This window comes from Prinia subflava, chromosome Z (genome assembly GCF_021018805.1).
Source record: "Prinia subflava isolate CZ2003 ecotype Zambia chromosome Z, Cam_Psub_1.2, whole genome shotgun sequence".
NCBI classification, from domain to species: Eukaryota; Metazoa; Chordata; class Aves; order Passeriformes; family Cisticolidae; genus Prinia; species Prinia subflava.
The window spans coordinates 7,070,443-7,083,818 of record NC_086283.1 but is presented as its reverse complement, the minus strand read 5'-3'; the positions used below and the strand labels follow the sequence as shown (position 1 = coordinate 7,083,818).

Genomic DNA, 13,376 nt, shown 5'->3' with positions numbered 1-13,376 from the left:
CAAAGTACCATTGGCATTTCACCTGGGCACCTAGTCAAGAATACATGTACCAGCATCTTCCAGACTTCCAACTTTGCCTGTGAGGAGAAGTTTCTGTGCCACCTGACAGTGCTGAATTTTATTTTCATTGCCTTCCTCTCTCAAGGCACGCATATAAAATGCTCCCCCCATTAAAATGTCACACTTCATGAAGTGATATTTGCACATTTTTTCAATTATTCAGACCTCAAAGACTTTTGTGTAGCAGCTCTTGGAAACACTATCAAAGGACCACAAATCAAATTTACTATTTCAGTCTTATTAAGTTAAGCAGCTGCAGCTCCCAAATCAATGGCATTTCATTAAGCTTTTATGCCTCCCTCTAATTTCTGAATAAAGTGAAGTGCAAAAAGAGTATAAAACAGCAGCAGCTGTACTTTGAGACTGCTTTTAATATGGACAGCCTTTTTGTTTTAACAATGTAACTTTTATTGTCCAGCAACCAAGGTATTTTTTTTATTCTGGCAAACATTCTTAAGCATTTTAAGGTGTGGGTCTGTTTTTAAATGAGAGATCCATTTCTTTATTAATAGTTTACCATCTGTTTATTTGAGATGTAAAATGAATCAATGAGCATCCCACAAAGTATTTTCCAGGAACATCTGTAAATCAATCTTCAACCACAGAATTTCCCTCTGTATCATAGCATCTTTCTCTGAAGTAAATACCAATAAAACACTGAATGGAAATACAAAGGTGATTTGTATCAACTTTAGGCAGGGCTTGGTTTTAGTTTTGTGATTCAGGAAGACATGGAAATAGTTTTTAAGAGTCAGATAAATTATCATTTACATAGATAAGAAAGGTTACAGAATATTTACAGAGATCAAATTGATTGGAAGACTTTCCTAGCTGGCAGATTAGACAAGACAGCCAAGCAGAACAGAAATGCTCATTTTCTATTGCACTGCCTCCAGAAAGTTCACCTTGATGAAAAACTCAATCCTGCAAGGTAATTGATTCAATTCCTGTGAATGTCAACAGCAAGAGGTGCTCAGCATCTCACAGCTTTGCCTCAAATGAAATTTCAAGCTATACACCACCAGCAGGTTTCTATCAACAGCAACCTCCCTGGTACAGGGTAACGAACCAACAAATGTTTTTCTTACTTCTGTTAGAAATTAACTGCTCATTTTTATAAAACAACTTCTCTCATACTGAGTAGTCTACTTATCACATTATGTCCCTGATTATCAACATTCTTGACATAAGGAATTTTATTTCCTTATAAAATTGTTCTCCTCAAACCAAAGGGGCCTGATTTAACACTGACACAGTATTCCAGCTACTGACTTATGTGTAGTTGTTCCAACTTGTGCACATGGGAGAACACCCCTAAAGGGTTTGAGAGTTACAGATGTGTTACCAAAGCCACAGCATTTGTCGAGCATTATGAAGTGTGCCTACAAATTAAGGATGCCCAAGACTAGAGAAATATCTGGAAGGTCACCAGATACATGCCAAGGGTCACAACATTTTACCAGAGAAGTTTCAGATCTCTTTTTCAGAGCACACGTGCAATACAACTAAAAATCAAGGCATGCTGTGTATGCATCCTCTCAAAAACAGACATCAAACGACAACAGATCTTAGGAAATTGAAAACTTACCGGTCTCTCCTCTTCTTCCCCGCTTACCTCTTTTCCCTGGAGGACCTAAAAAGAAGATGGTGAATTGTAACTTTTCTCCTTGAAATTACACTTAGAGTATCACTTGTTTGGATGTAGGGGCATTAGACTGATATACTACACGAAGTTCAGAGACTTTGGCTGACCAGGGGTAAAAGACAACTCAAATAAGATTTAGGAAGTTTGTAAATTTGGAAAATTTGACAGCTATGGTAGCCACTATAGGCTCCCTGAAAAAAGCCTGGGAGAAACGTTAAAGATCTTCCAGTTCATCCTTCTTCTTCAACAAAAAAGTTAACCACATCTAAATTTTCATTGCAACTCCTACAGGCTTCCCCCCCACCCTCCATATTTCATTCTTCTGACAAGTGGAACATTTTTCTTTATGTCCAACTTGCTGCACTGATGCCCATCAATTCTCATGCTTTCCACCATGAGCCCCATAGAAGAAATTGTTCCTTTTCTTCTCTCCAAAACATTTTTGTATTCCTCTGAATTGCTGCACCATTCCTCCAATCATCCTAAGCCAAATATATTGGGGGACATTAATTTTGATTCAATTATTCCTGTATTAAGTCAAAAGATCAGTATTTATAAGAGTAAATCCTCTGGAATTTGCTTTCAGCCTTTATTTGAAAACATGCAAGAGATGAAAAAATCATCAAGTGGCTTGCCATCCCCCAAAAATTTAACAAAAATGTACATGTTGCCAGACCCAGTGTACAGTGCTTTGCCTCCAGTTTGTATTTATTTATTTGTCACCCAACCTAATGGCTTAGTCACTGCATGCTTTTGCTAAGAAATCTCTACTTCTTATTGTCTTTTCTCCACAAATATCTACATAATACAACCAGCATCTGCTGTCACCTCTGGAAAAAAAAAGGAAAAAAAAAAAGGAAAAATCCTTTTTGTCCCTCATTTCTGCCTTCAATATCCTTTCCCAAAAACTGCAGGTTTCGAATATCAGACTGCAGACACTTTCCCCCTCTTCTTGGTGACCTTGACATACTGTTCCTGAAAATGTCAGGAAAGCACACTTGCACTTCTCCATGTACAGCTTGGAGGAAAAGCAGCAGCTGTGGGGGTGACACAAGCTCCGAAACTTGGCTGCTCTGAAAAGAGAACCACAGGTGGGACTCTCAAAGCTGCTGAAGGGAGGCGAGCGCACGGGTGGAATTTCCAGAAGCAGCGACGCGTGCAGGAGCACAAGTACCTCTGCTGTGGCTCTGTCTCACCGTTTGTAATAGATACGAGATGCACAGGTGGCTTTGTGCAAATGGCCTGCCACTTTAAACTTTACAAGTCAGCTGAAGCATCATGCCATAGCTTTTAAATAGCTTTGCATTATATACTTGCAGCAACCTGGCTTAAAAGACTAAGATGCTGAAATGCATCATTCGTGAAACAATTTCAAGATACATATGAAACAGCATTAGTTCCCCAGATGAAAAAAATACTATTGATTTAAAGAGAAAGGAAGAAGGAAAAAGGAAGAAGGGAGAAGAGAAAGGAGAAGGAGAGGAGAAAAAGAAGGAGAAACGAGGAGAAAGAAAACAGAAAGCTAGCTCTTCTCTTGAATGTAAAGAGGTTTACTCCTATCAGAGCTTTATAAATTTGACTAAAATCCTTCTTGCCTGTTCTAATAATTACAGTAGTGGAATGATGACAATATTATACAAAGCAAGAATGGCATAAGATAGTCACAGTCAATAGCCCAAATATTTTGGCATCATGAAAAACGGCAAAAAGTGTCACTAAAGTATGGGAGAATCTTGCAATTTCCTCCTGCAAGGGGTATCTGTAGAAACTTCTTACAGAGGAAACAGCATGTTACAGACACAGCAAGTTTCTACATGCATCTCCTTTTTTCCCCCCCAACAACTAACACCAAAACTTCTTAGAATCCCCCTGCATGCACACAGCCCTGCAGAGGCCCTCTGTGGAGATTTTCTGAGCTGTAACCAAGCTCACAACACAGATGTAGAGCATCTGTGTAGAGCATTTGGGCTCAACATGAACACGGGTGTGCAGGAGAAACTTAGAATGTTCTTCTCCAGGTAGTGACATGTCATTGTGCACATAGCAGTAATATTCTCCTAAACAGAGTGGTGATATTTTATTGTATTAAACTTTAACAGTGCTATAGGGGTGCACATAAATAAACAAGCCCTTTACCAGGTTTGCTTTTGAGAAAGGAACAGCACTTTAAAGCTAAAAAGTTTGGTTACCAGAAAAACATATTAAAGTTACTAAGAGAAAATCCTGAAGGCCACTTCAAGCTATGAATTTTAGGATGGAATGAAAACTAGACTTCCATAGAGCACTATGTTGCTACTTTAGCTGTATACAGGGACAGCAGAAAACAGTCTCCAGTTCAACTCTTTCCTTTGATATCAAATGCTGATCCCTTTTAAGACGTTATTCTAAGAATATTAGATTTAAATGTGTGAATTGTCTGAAAAATTACTGTTATTATTATGTTTCCAAAGTAACCAGACCGCTGAGGTTCAGAAAATTACTCCGGACTTAGACCAATATTAATAAAACCACACCACTGTCCCCAACCATCACACCCGCAGTATTTAAGGGCCACTGATATGTATCTCTTCTCTCTCTCATTAAAACTTTTTTGATTTGTGCACTATTCAAGTCTGTCAAGGTGGTGGCATTTGCAAAACTCTAATTAATTGTTAGATGAGAGATGGATCTTGCAAACTTCTAGTGGATTTTGCTGACCATTTGAGGAAGTAGTTTCTGTATATTTATCTATTTACTTTTTACCAATACAAACTAATTCATTTTAAACAGTTTACCACAGATGGTTTCAATTCACAGTAAACTAACTCTGAAATTTATGGTCATCACTAGATGACCTACTGCTTCAGAAAGTACACAAGCTTTTGTGTTCTACTGAACAGGCTGCTTTCTCTAAATCTCAACTGCTAACACATCATCTGTAGCTGCAGATCAAGCTATCAAAACCTTGGGCATTTTTCTATAAATATTAATTTTCCATCTGTCTATAATTTCATAACTTTGCACTAATTGGAGGATTTGGTGGAGACTCATCATAGCAGAAGGAGAAGTGAATAAAGCTGTATTATGGACAATGTCATCTTACATCAAGCCCACAGATTTTTACAGCTTGCACAAAACACTCAACATGACACAACTACTCTGAACTCTCCCGCCTGAGGTAAAAAAAAGTCTCTTCAAAAGTATCAGAAATGTCTATCCTGAACTGAATTTATTCCAGAGTATTTTATAGGTATTTTGTTTTAAAATATGTTTTCATATTAAAAATATAAATATTAGGGAGGAAAATAGGAGTTTGAATCTCAGTGGAGTGAGCTAATTTAATAAATACTAATGATACTGAGCAATAAGCAAAACCTTGTTTATAGTAGCCAACTTGGGCAAAACATTGTTTTTCCAGGATCACTATATTTACCTACCTGTAGAGAGAAAGAGTAAAATTCCAGATTACCTGTTTTTCATTTTTAACTTAATTTAGTTTCAAAATATTTGAAATTATTTTTTTCTTCGAAAACTGGTTATGAATCTAATTCTAATCAACAGAAGATTTAGAAAGAAATCCATTCAATTAAAAAAATGCCACTGCTTTCATATTTATGAAAAGAATTTTGGAACTGAAAGGCACTAAAAGATAATTGAAACTAAAATTTAATTATTTATCGGAATTTATCTTCTCAAGCACAAAATGTCAGACACTCAAGTAGCTCTTTCATACCATAAGAGTCTGTCAAACAAACACAAAACCACCACAAATTAAAAAAACCCTCCCACCCTGCACAAAATTACAACACCACCTGCACTCTTTACATTTATTGATATATTTGCAGCAAACAAATTCTACATTTCAAAAATGGCAGACTGAAAAAAAAAAGCGAAAATCCCACCACATTTGGTGGATGAGACACAGAGTTCCTCTTACAGCACCTGCCAGAACATCAAATGCTCAGCCATTTGGTCACCAGCTGATCTAGAAAGTCAAGTTTGTCCTAATTTTGGAAAGAAATACAGTGGCATTACCAAGTAAAAAGAAATACCTTTGGTTATAACAAACTCCAAAAGCTATTCATTGTCATTGCAAGTAAGAGCTACGCCAAACCATGCACCAACCTAAGAATAACACAAGAGTTCAGAATCCTGATCCCTCTTTTACTGATGCCCAGCACACCCCTCATATGTTGTCTCATACGCAGACTCACGAGTTTATTAGCTATGGTTTAGTTGAGGTGTTAGGGCATGGGTTGGATTTGATGATCTTGAAGGTCTCTTCCAACCTAGCGATTCTGTGATTAAAGGTAAGGAGTATTCCACATGCACAAGAGAAGAAGAATATTTTCCTGGCTATTTCAAAAGACATGCTATCTCACATGAAGTTCACAGCAACACAGGATTTTTGCCTGCCAAGTCAGAAAAATGAATTAACACAGCCACATTCTCAGAATAAATCCTGAGCAACTTCGTTGAAGGTAGTACAATTACTTCAGCATTGTCAGGCATGAAACTGCCAGCCTTGCCAAAATCATCTGGATTAAAATATCCAGAAATCAGCTGAACTATAGCAACCAAATCATCCTTTCTGATTCAACTCTGACACTGGTCAAATAATTGCTGTTGGTTGCATTTCAAGCTGCATCACTCCAAGCTGCAAATGAATCCAACTCCTTCCTTTCTGCTCTCAAAGTATAACCTAGCTGTCATCATTTTATCCACTTCACATTTCTCCCTGTCAAACTGACTCAGGAAGGAGTAGGGCACTGAAGAGAGCCAACCCCTCACTGCTCACAGGGAGAGCAGAGCCTCCCCAGCAGCACCTCTGTCTGCCTCAGAGCCATGGGAGCACAGCTGCCAACACAGGCCAGCGCTTGGGAGCCGAGCAGAGCAGCCGCTGAGCCTGACACCTTCCCCTGTGAAATACACATGTCACGAGCAGTGTGGTGGCTTCAGGTAGTCTAAGTGCCCCATCCTGCCAGCCTCCACCTGCCGGAATGGTCACCACCCCCAGCAAACAGCACTGAAACACCCCGGTGGGCTGAGCACACACCCAGCGATGTCTACCTGGGCACACAACATTCAACAGACACATCCGTGGTCCCTTCTCACAGCATTGCCACCAACGGGAAGATTTCTATCTCCAAAGCTGAGCATTTTCCTGTAAACTCTGCATGGATATATTGCAGGCTGCTTCATCAGCCTTTTCTGCTCTCCACTCTCTTCTCAGCTCAACTCATGTAGAACTTGGATCCTTCTTTCCTCACACTCTGCATAACCACTCCACCCGACATGACAGTCTGCTTTGTACCTCAGTCTCTCTTTGACAACCTGCCTGAAATTCCTACCTCATAAAATTATCTACCTCATTTTGAGTCTTGGCTGGATAAATAACAACCATTGTTTCACATGCAATGCATCATCTATTTGGCTCACCATGAAGTATCATTGCACTGCAGGGCTTGGATACGTGTCAGAAGCTATTATGCAACTTGGCTGAACAAATGTCAAAAATTAGTCTGTCTGATCCCCACAGCAAAGCAACCTGACCGCTCTAAGTCAGATTTGTACCATTTCTGTACATGCTAAATACGACCTGACTAGAGACATCAAGTATAACAATTTCACTAGTACCAGATGCCACTGAGGAAGAATCCCATTACCATCACCTGCAAAATAGCGAGACCTGCCCACACGAAGAATCCCATTACCATCACCTGCAAAATAGCGAGACCTGCCCACACACACACACACACACACATACACACACACACACACACATATATATATATACTTATATACTCACGGAGCCATAGAAAGGTGGGGCTTGAAAGAAACCTGAAAGATCATCTGCTTCCAACCCCCTGCCATGGGCAGGAATGCCACCCACTAAATCACCCATCCAATCTGCCCTTGAATGCTTTCAGAGAAGCAGCATCTGCAGCTTCTCTGGGTAATCTGTTCCACCACCCTCACAGTAATCTAAACCACCCTAACACCTAATCTGAATATTTTGTCTTTTTCTTTAAAATTGTTGCCCTTTGTCCTAGCACTAACTGCTTTTGTAAAAAGTTGTTCACCCTCTTTTTTATAAGCTCCCTTTACGTACTGAAAGGCTACAATGAGGGCTCCAGAGTCTTCTCTTTTCCAGGCTGGACAATCTCAATTTTCTCAGCCTGTCCTCCCAGGAGAGGGTTTCCAGCCTCTGACCATCAAGGTGGCCTCCTCTGGAGTCACTCCAAGAGATGCACATCCTTATGCTGGGGATCTCAGAGCTGGACACAGTACTGCAGGTCCCTCACTCTGCTGGCCACGCTTCTCGTGATGCAGCCCAGGATGTAGCTGGCTTTCTCAGCTGTGAGTGCACCCTGTTAGTTCATGTCCAGCTTCTCATCCACCAGAATCCCCAAGTCCTGCTCCACAAGTCAATGAGTTCTTCTCTTGGTCTCGGCTCATATCTAGGATTGCCCTGACCCAGGTAGAGCATTCTGCCCCTGGACTTGTTGAACCTCCTGTGGTACCCGTGGGCCCACTTCTGTAGTTCATCCATGTCCCCCTGGATGGCATCCCGTCCCTCTGTTGTGTCAGCTGCACTGCTTAGTTCGTGTCATCTACAAACGTGCTTATGGTGCTCTCAATCTTGCTGTCTATGCCATTGACAGAGATATTAAAGAGCACCAAGACAGAGCTGTGAGGGACACCACTCATCACCAGCTGTTTTCCATCTCACCTGTACATCCAAAGATGCCTTCCTTCTGTAACAGTTACAGTCAAGGGCTCATAGTAATCCTGGGTTTTGAGCATTCCTAAACATCACACAACTTCCACTTCTCTCTCCCTCCAGCTGCACTCTTCACAGATAGTTTTCTGGCATGAATGTCTTACATTTGCTTGGTTCTGTTCAGATCCAGGCACTGGAGTGTCTGAAGTCACGATTTCCCTGCCAACCCCTCAGAAAATTCTTTGGGTTGAAGCTGCCTGAGAACTTTGTGAATGCTTCTGGTGCTGCTCCTTGGGCCTAGATGCTTGAGTTCTTAATGGATATTCCCCTTTAGGTGCTCTGCTGGCTACAGGTTCCCATCCCAACCTGAAGCCTGAGCTCATTAAACACTATAAAAAATACTAGGTGCATGTCTCTTCTCTTAAAGCCACAATATAAGGTAGGTTGTCTGCTTTCTACAGATACTACACATGACCTTATTAACACAGCTAAGGTGTGAGAGCAAGTTGTTCTGTCTGTAAATCTTCCCCCACACCATTCTTTTCCTCTGCATTTTTATGTTATTGACATTTTCATGTTCTATAGGAACACCAAAGTGGAACCACTGGTTTACATAGCAGAGCTACAGCATATTTTGTATTATACTTTATCCCTACATATGCCAACACTTTTGGCCACAGCTGTAGTTTCAGGCGTGCGTTCACTGACCTAATCATACATACATCAAAACTTTCCAGAATCACAGAAGTCTTACAGTGAGTTACAGTCCCAAAATTCAATCATCATGACATTTGCTCTCTTTCTTTTTTTTTTTGTTCAATAGTAGAAGGACTGGGGTAAGAAACATTGCTGCTTACATGAGCTCATTTTTGGAAGACTTAACTATGCAGAAAGAATAGGTTCTTGAACTTTGCGTTTTTACAGGTTTCACAGCATCACCACAGAGGTGTGGCAGAGTACAAGTAACTGATGATAGTTAAAATGTTGTCAGAGGTGAAGACTCACATTTGGAAGGCAACCAATGAAATGGTGCATGTCAGATCCCAGCATTTGTATCCAGATATAATTATGATCTATTTTGCCTAAGTAGTCTGAAATAGATCCCAGTAGCCTGAGCTGGAACAGTCTGATGGTTCTTACAGACTAAATTTTATTGGTAAGGCTGTTAAACTATTTTAATGAACATATAACACTCCAAGCACACATGGTCATCTTGCAAACACAGAAATAGCTGCCATCACCTGGCTAGCAAATATTGCTGAGGGACAGCTGAAGCATGTAGAGATAGCTATTCTATACTAGCAAGGCATGAAAGTATTATCATTTCAACTAGCCATTCCATTGTATTATTATCATGCCATATCAATAGGTGGCTCTATGATGCAAAAAGCATATGTCATATTGAGAAAAACTATTTAAGCTTCATTTAACTTTTTCAGATAATAACATGAATTAAATAAGACATCAGAATTAAATTATTCTTTGGATTCTACAGAATTTAAATTAACTTTAGAAAGAAATTCAGACACTTTTTGAGGACACACAGCCAGCCAGGTGGTAAAGAAACTACATGGTACAACTGTAGTCAAACAAAAGCAAAATCCTCAGAATCAGAAGTCCTTGAAAGCTAATCCTCCATCCACCTTTAGGAGTGGGAGTCATATCTCAGTGTCAAAGTTCTGCCATCAGGAAAATGACAAATAATTAGGACAAAACAATGACGCATAGCAGATTATCCTTCTCAAATGCAGTGCTTTGGATGCAATAGGTCTCAAGTAGAGAGTCAAATTATAATCTCCAAGAACAAGTCATTCCCTCCCTACTATTTACAGAGTAACACCGGCTACAGGTAAGGACAGAGGAGGACTGCAGCATTCCAGGCCGTATAGTTGTGAAATGGGGACTTCTCTATGGCAGTCAGTACTTTCCTTGACCCCAGTGAATGGCAGGTACCCTTCCACGCTGTAGCAGGGAGCAGCCATCCATCCTGGCTATGGCTTCAGTGCTACTTGTATATCTGAGTGATTTTTCATCTAAGCCTTTCATGGCTGTGCATGTGCATGGGAGATTTGGTCATTCCTTTCTCTGAAGGCTCACTCCAGTCTGAGGAAACCCATGGCCTCAAAGCTTCCTCAACCAGCTAAACATCTACATCTCTTCTCAGGACAAAAGGATACCTCTCCCATGCCAGAGCAGTATGATCATAGGCTCAGATGTGTGGGCCACACAAGGGCTCAAATCTCCACATCATGATAGACTTAAAAAGGCTTTTTCTATTTCCTCACAAGTCCTACATAAAGTTGTTCACTCTGCTGTAACTTCCCACCACATTCTTCGTGTCCTCTTCCCTTCACATTTCATCAATCTGATTTTGTTTGCTTGTTTTGCTCTTTTGTTTGCATTCTTTTCTCTTGCTGGCCATTTGAATCTCAGCTGCCAGGCCCAGTACACCAGCAAGCTAGGTGCAACAACTGGAAAAAAGTCCTGCTCAAGCACCCACAATTAGGATTAGACACACTCTTGGTACTCTTGGTAGATGAAACCAGGCTGCTAGTTTTGCTTTGGAACAGTTAGGATAGCTCACCTCAGTGCAAACATGGGATATGTTTAGCATATGAAAGGAGTGATTTTTCCAAGGCTTCTAACTTTGTGGAAGCTGGGTTGCCATCTTTTAACCACACATGACAATAGCAGAAGGTCACACAGACCTGATATCAGCCAAGGGTAAACCTCAGTCTTTCACTACAAATTACAGCTACGTGAGACTTAATTCACAAAGAGGAGGTAAAGCCAGACTATGTTTCCTTTAGCTTTCATTCTTAAACATCTGGTCCTGCTTGCAAAGAAAAAACAACAGACTGCAATTGCTTTTTTGGCAAAAATGTAAGCCACTGAAAATCCAGTCTCACAACGACAGGCAAGAGGCAATGCTAAAAACAGTATGTCAGGTCCTCACAATCCCGATCACAACTGGTGGTTTAATTTCACTGGCAATAATGAAAATAAAATTACCTAAGGATCATAATTCAGATTACTCCAACTGGTCATCATAAAATGGGAGTTTTGCTACAATTTTCAACAAGTACAGATTTTAATTAATAGAAGTGCTTTTAAATGACTGTAGCCTCTTTCAGTTTTAGTGCATTTGTAAAACTTGGGATACTTTTTTAAGGTACCCAAGTTTTCCATGTATTCTGATTTTTCTTCTCAGCTGAAGAACAAACCTAAATTCCAAACTATTGCCAAGAACAAGTAAAATTCCCATCACATAATCTGTCACATCAATTTCTTTTTATTCTAAAAATTTCCTCCTGAAAAGTCACTGAGTAACCTTTCCAGGTTTTTAAAGACGAAGTACAACAACATCAACACCATATTCAGTTAAAACTGTACAATGCGAATGATACCAATTTTTAGCATCCTAGACTATCTCCATTTACAATGTGGAGTCCAGGTGTCTCCTCTTACTGCAGATTTGATCCGCATGCTTAACTTTTAAGCCATGATTGACAAGAGTTCGTGATTACGATGACAGATTAAAGTGTTCATTGAATTCAGAGGGTTTTTATTTCAGTTGTGACAGTAGTGTACTGGGAGACAATGAAACACAATATCACAGGATTAAAGGCAGCACATAACTAGTCAGTCACTGGTACTGCAATCATCTTGGTCTCACACACATGCTGATCACCCATTTAAACATAAAACCCTACCCTGAGCAGTGCATATTCCTTTCAAAGTCTTACTCACGTGCCTCCTCTCATTTCTAACATAATAAATATATCATCTGATGAGGAGCTTAGTGACAGCTGCACAAGTTAGTTCTAATTACAAAAAATAATAAGTCGTTTTAAAAGGTTCAATAAGTCTCTATTGCATAACACCAGAAAAGAAACACAATTATTATTTACAAGCAATAGTAAATACATAAACCAAAATTGTGCTAGGATTGCCTTACTCCTGAACTACAAACGTCAATTTCTCCTGTATAATCAAAAAAAATTCCTTTTTTGATGCACCATTCACCTATTGATGGGGAAAACATCAAACTTCAGACAAATGCTTCCAAACATTTTACCTGAACTAACACAGGAGGTACAAAATTGAAAAAGACCAAAAATTATAAAGAGGAAGCAATATATTCACTTTGGTCTACATCTTACAGCTGCCTGTGAACTTTAGCAGTGATACAGGCTTTGGCTCCCAAGGAGATGCATATTCAACCTGACAGACACCAGTAAAGTATTTTTATTATCCTGAGCTACATCCTGCTCCTTAAGTCTCGATTATTTCCAATAGCAAACTTTCCCCCTCCAAAAAATCCTTCAAAGAAAGGGCAATCTCCCATGCTTTAAACACTCTCATGAGACGACACACATGAAATATAGCAGCTTGTCTTTCATGCACTGGACATTACTTCAGGTTGAAATGTGAGTGCAGTGCATAATGACAATAAAAGAAGACTCCAGAAGATGCCAAAACAACCAGAACGTGGATTATTTGTGCTGCATAGGTCTCTTTCATAATTTAAGAGAATAACCAAGGGAAGTTGTACTACGTCAGGCTCAGAGTAAGATTAAAGAATTAATGCATAAAAAGTCTTTTATACCACTGTAGTAACTTGATTCATAGTATTTTTTCAATTGTTTTTAAATTTCAAAACTTTTCTGAAATAAATGTAAATCTTAGTATACATCCCACATATGGAGAACTTACAGAAAGGAGCACAAGAGAATGGATGCTCTCAGCTGCTTCTCTGAGACCAGCTGTATCTACGGTAGCTTGGAAACCATCCAATGCTGTAACTTTGTCAGCCAACTGTAACCCCATGTTGAACTTAAAGAACTTAATCCACTCTATTATTGCCATTTCACAGGTGGAACCTGTGCCCTTTTCTTTTATCAAGATCCTTCTCGTGACATAATAAGAAACTCCAAAAATCTAATTATTGACTGTTCAAATTAATTT

The 13,376-nt window shown here is 39.7% G+C and overlaps 1 protein-coding gene across 1 annotated transcript in view; it reads right to left on the bottom strand.

Moving 5' to 3' along the window:
- COL25A1 (collagen type XXV alpha 1 chain) overlaps nt 1-13,376 on the bottom strand; it is a 302,634-nt gene that overhangs the window by 148,678 nt on the left and 140,580 nt on the right. The window contains exon 3 of the mRNA XM_063423866.1: nt 1,649-1,693. Coding sequence (XP_063279936.1) covers nt 1,649-1,693 — 45 coding nt within the window. The remainder of the gene's footprint in view (nt 1-1,648; nt 1,694-13,376) is intronic.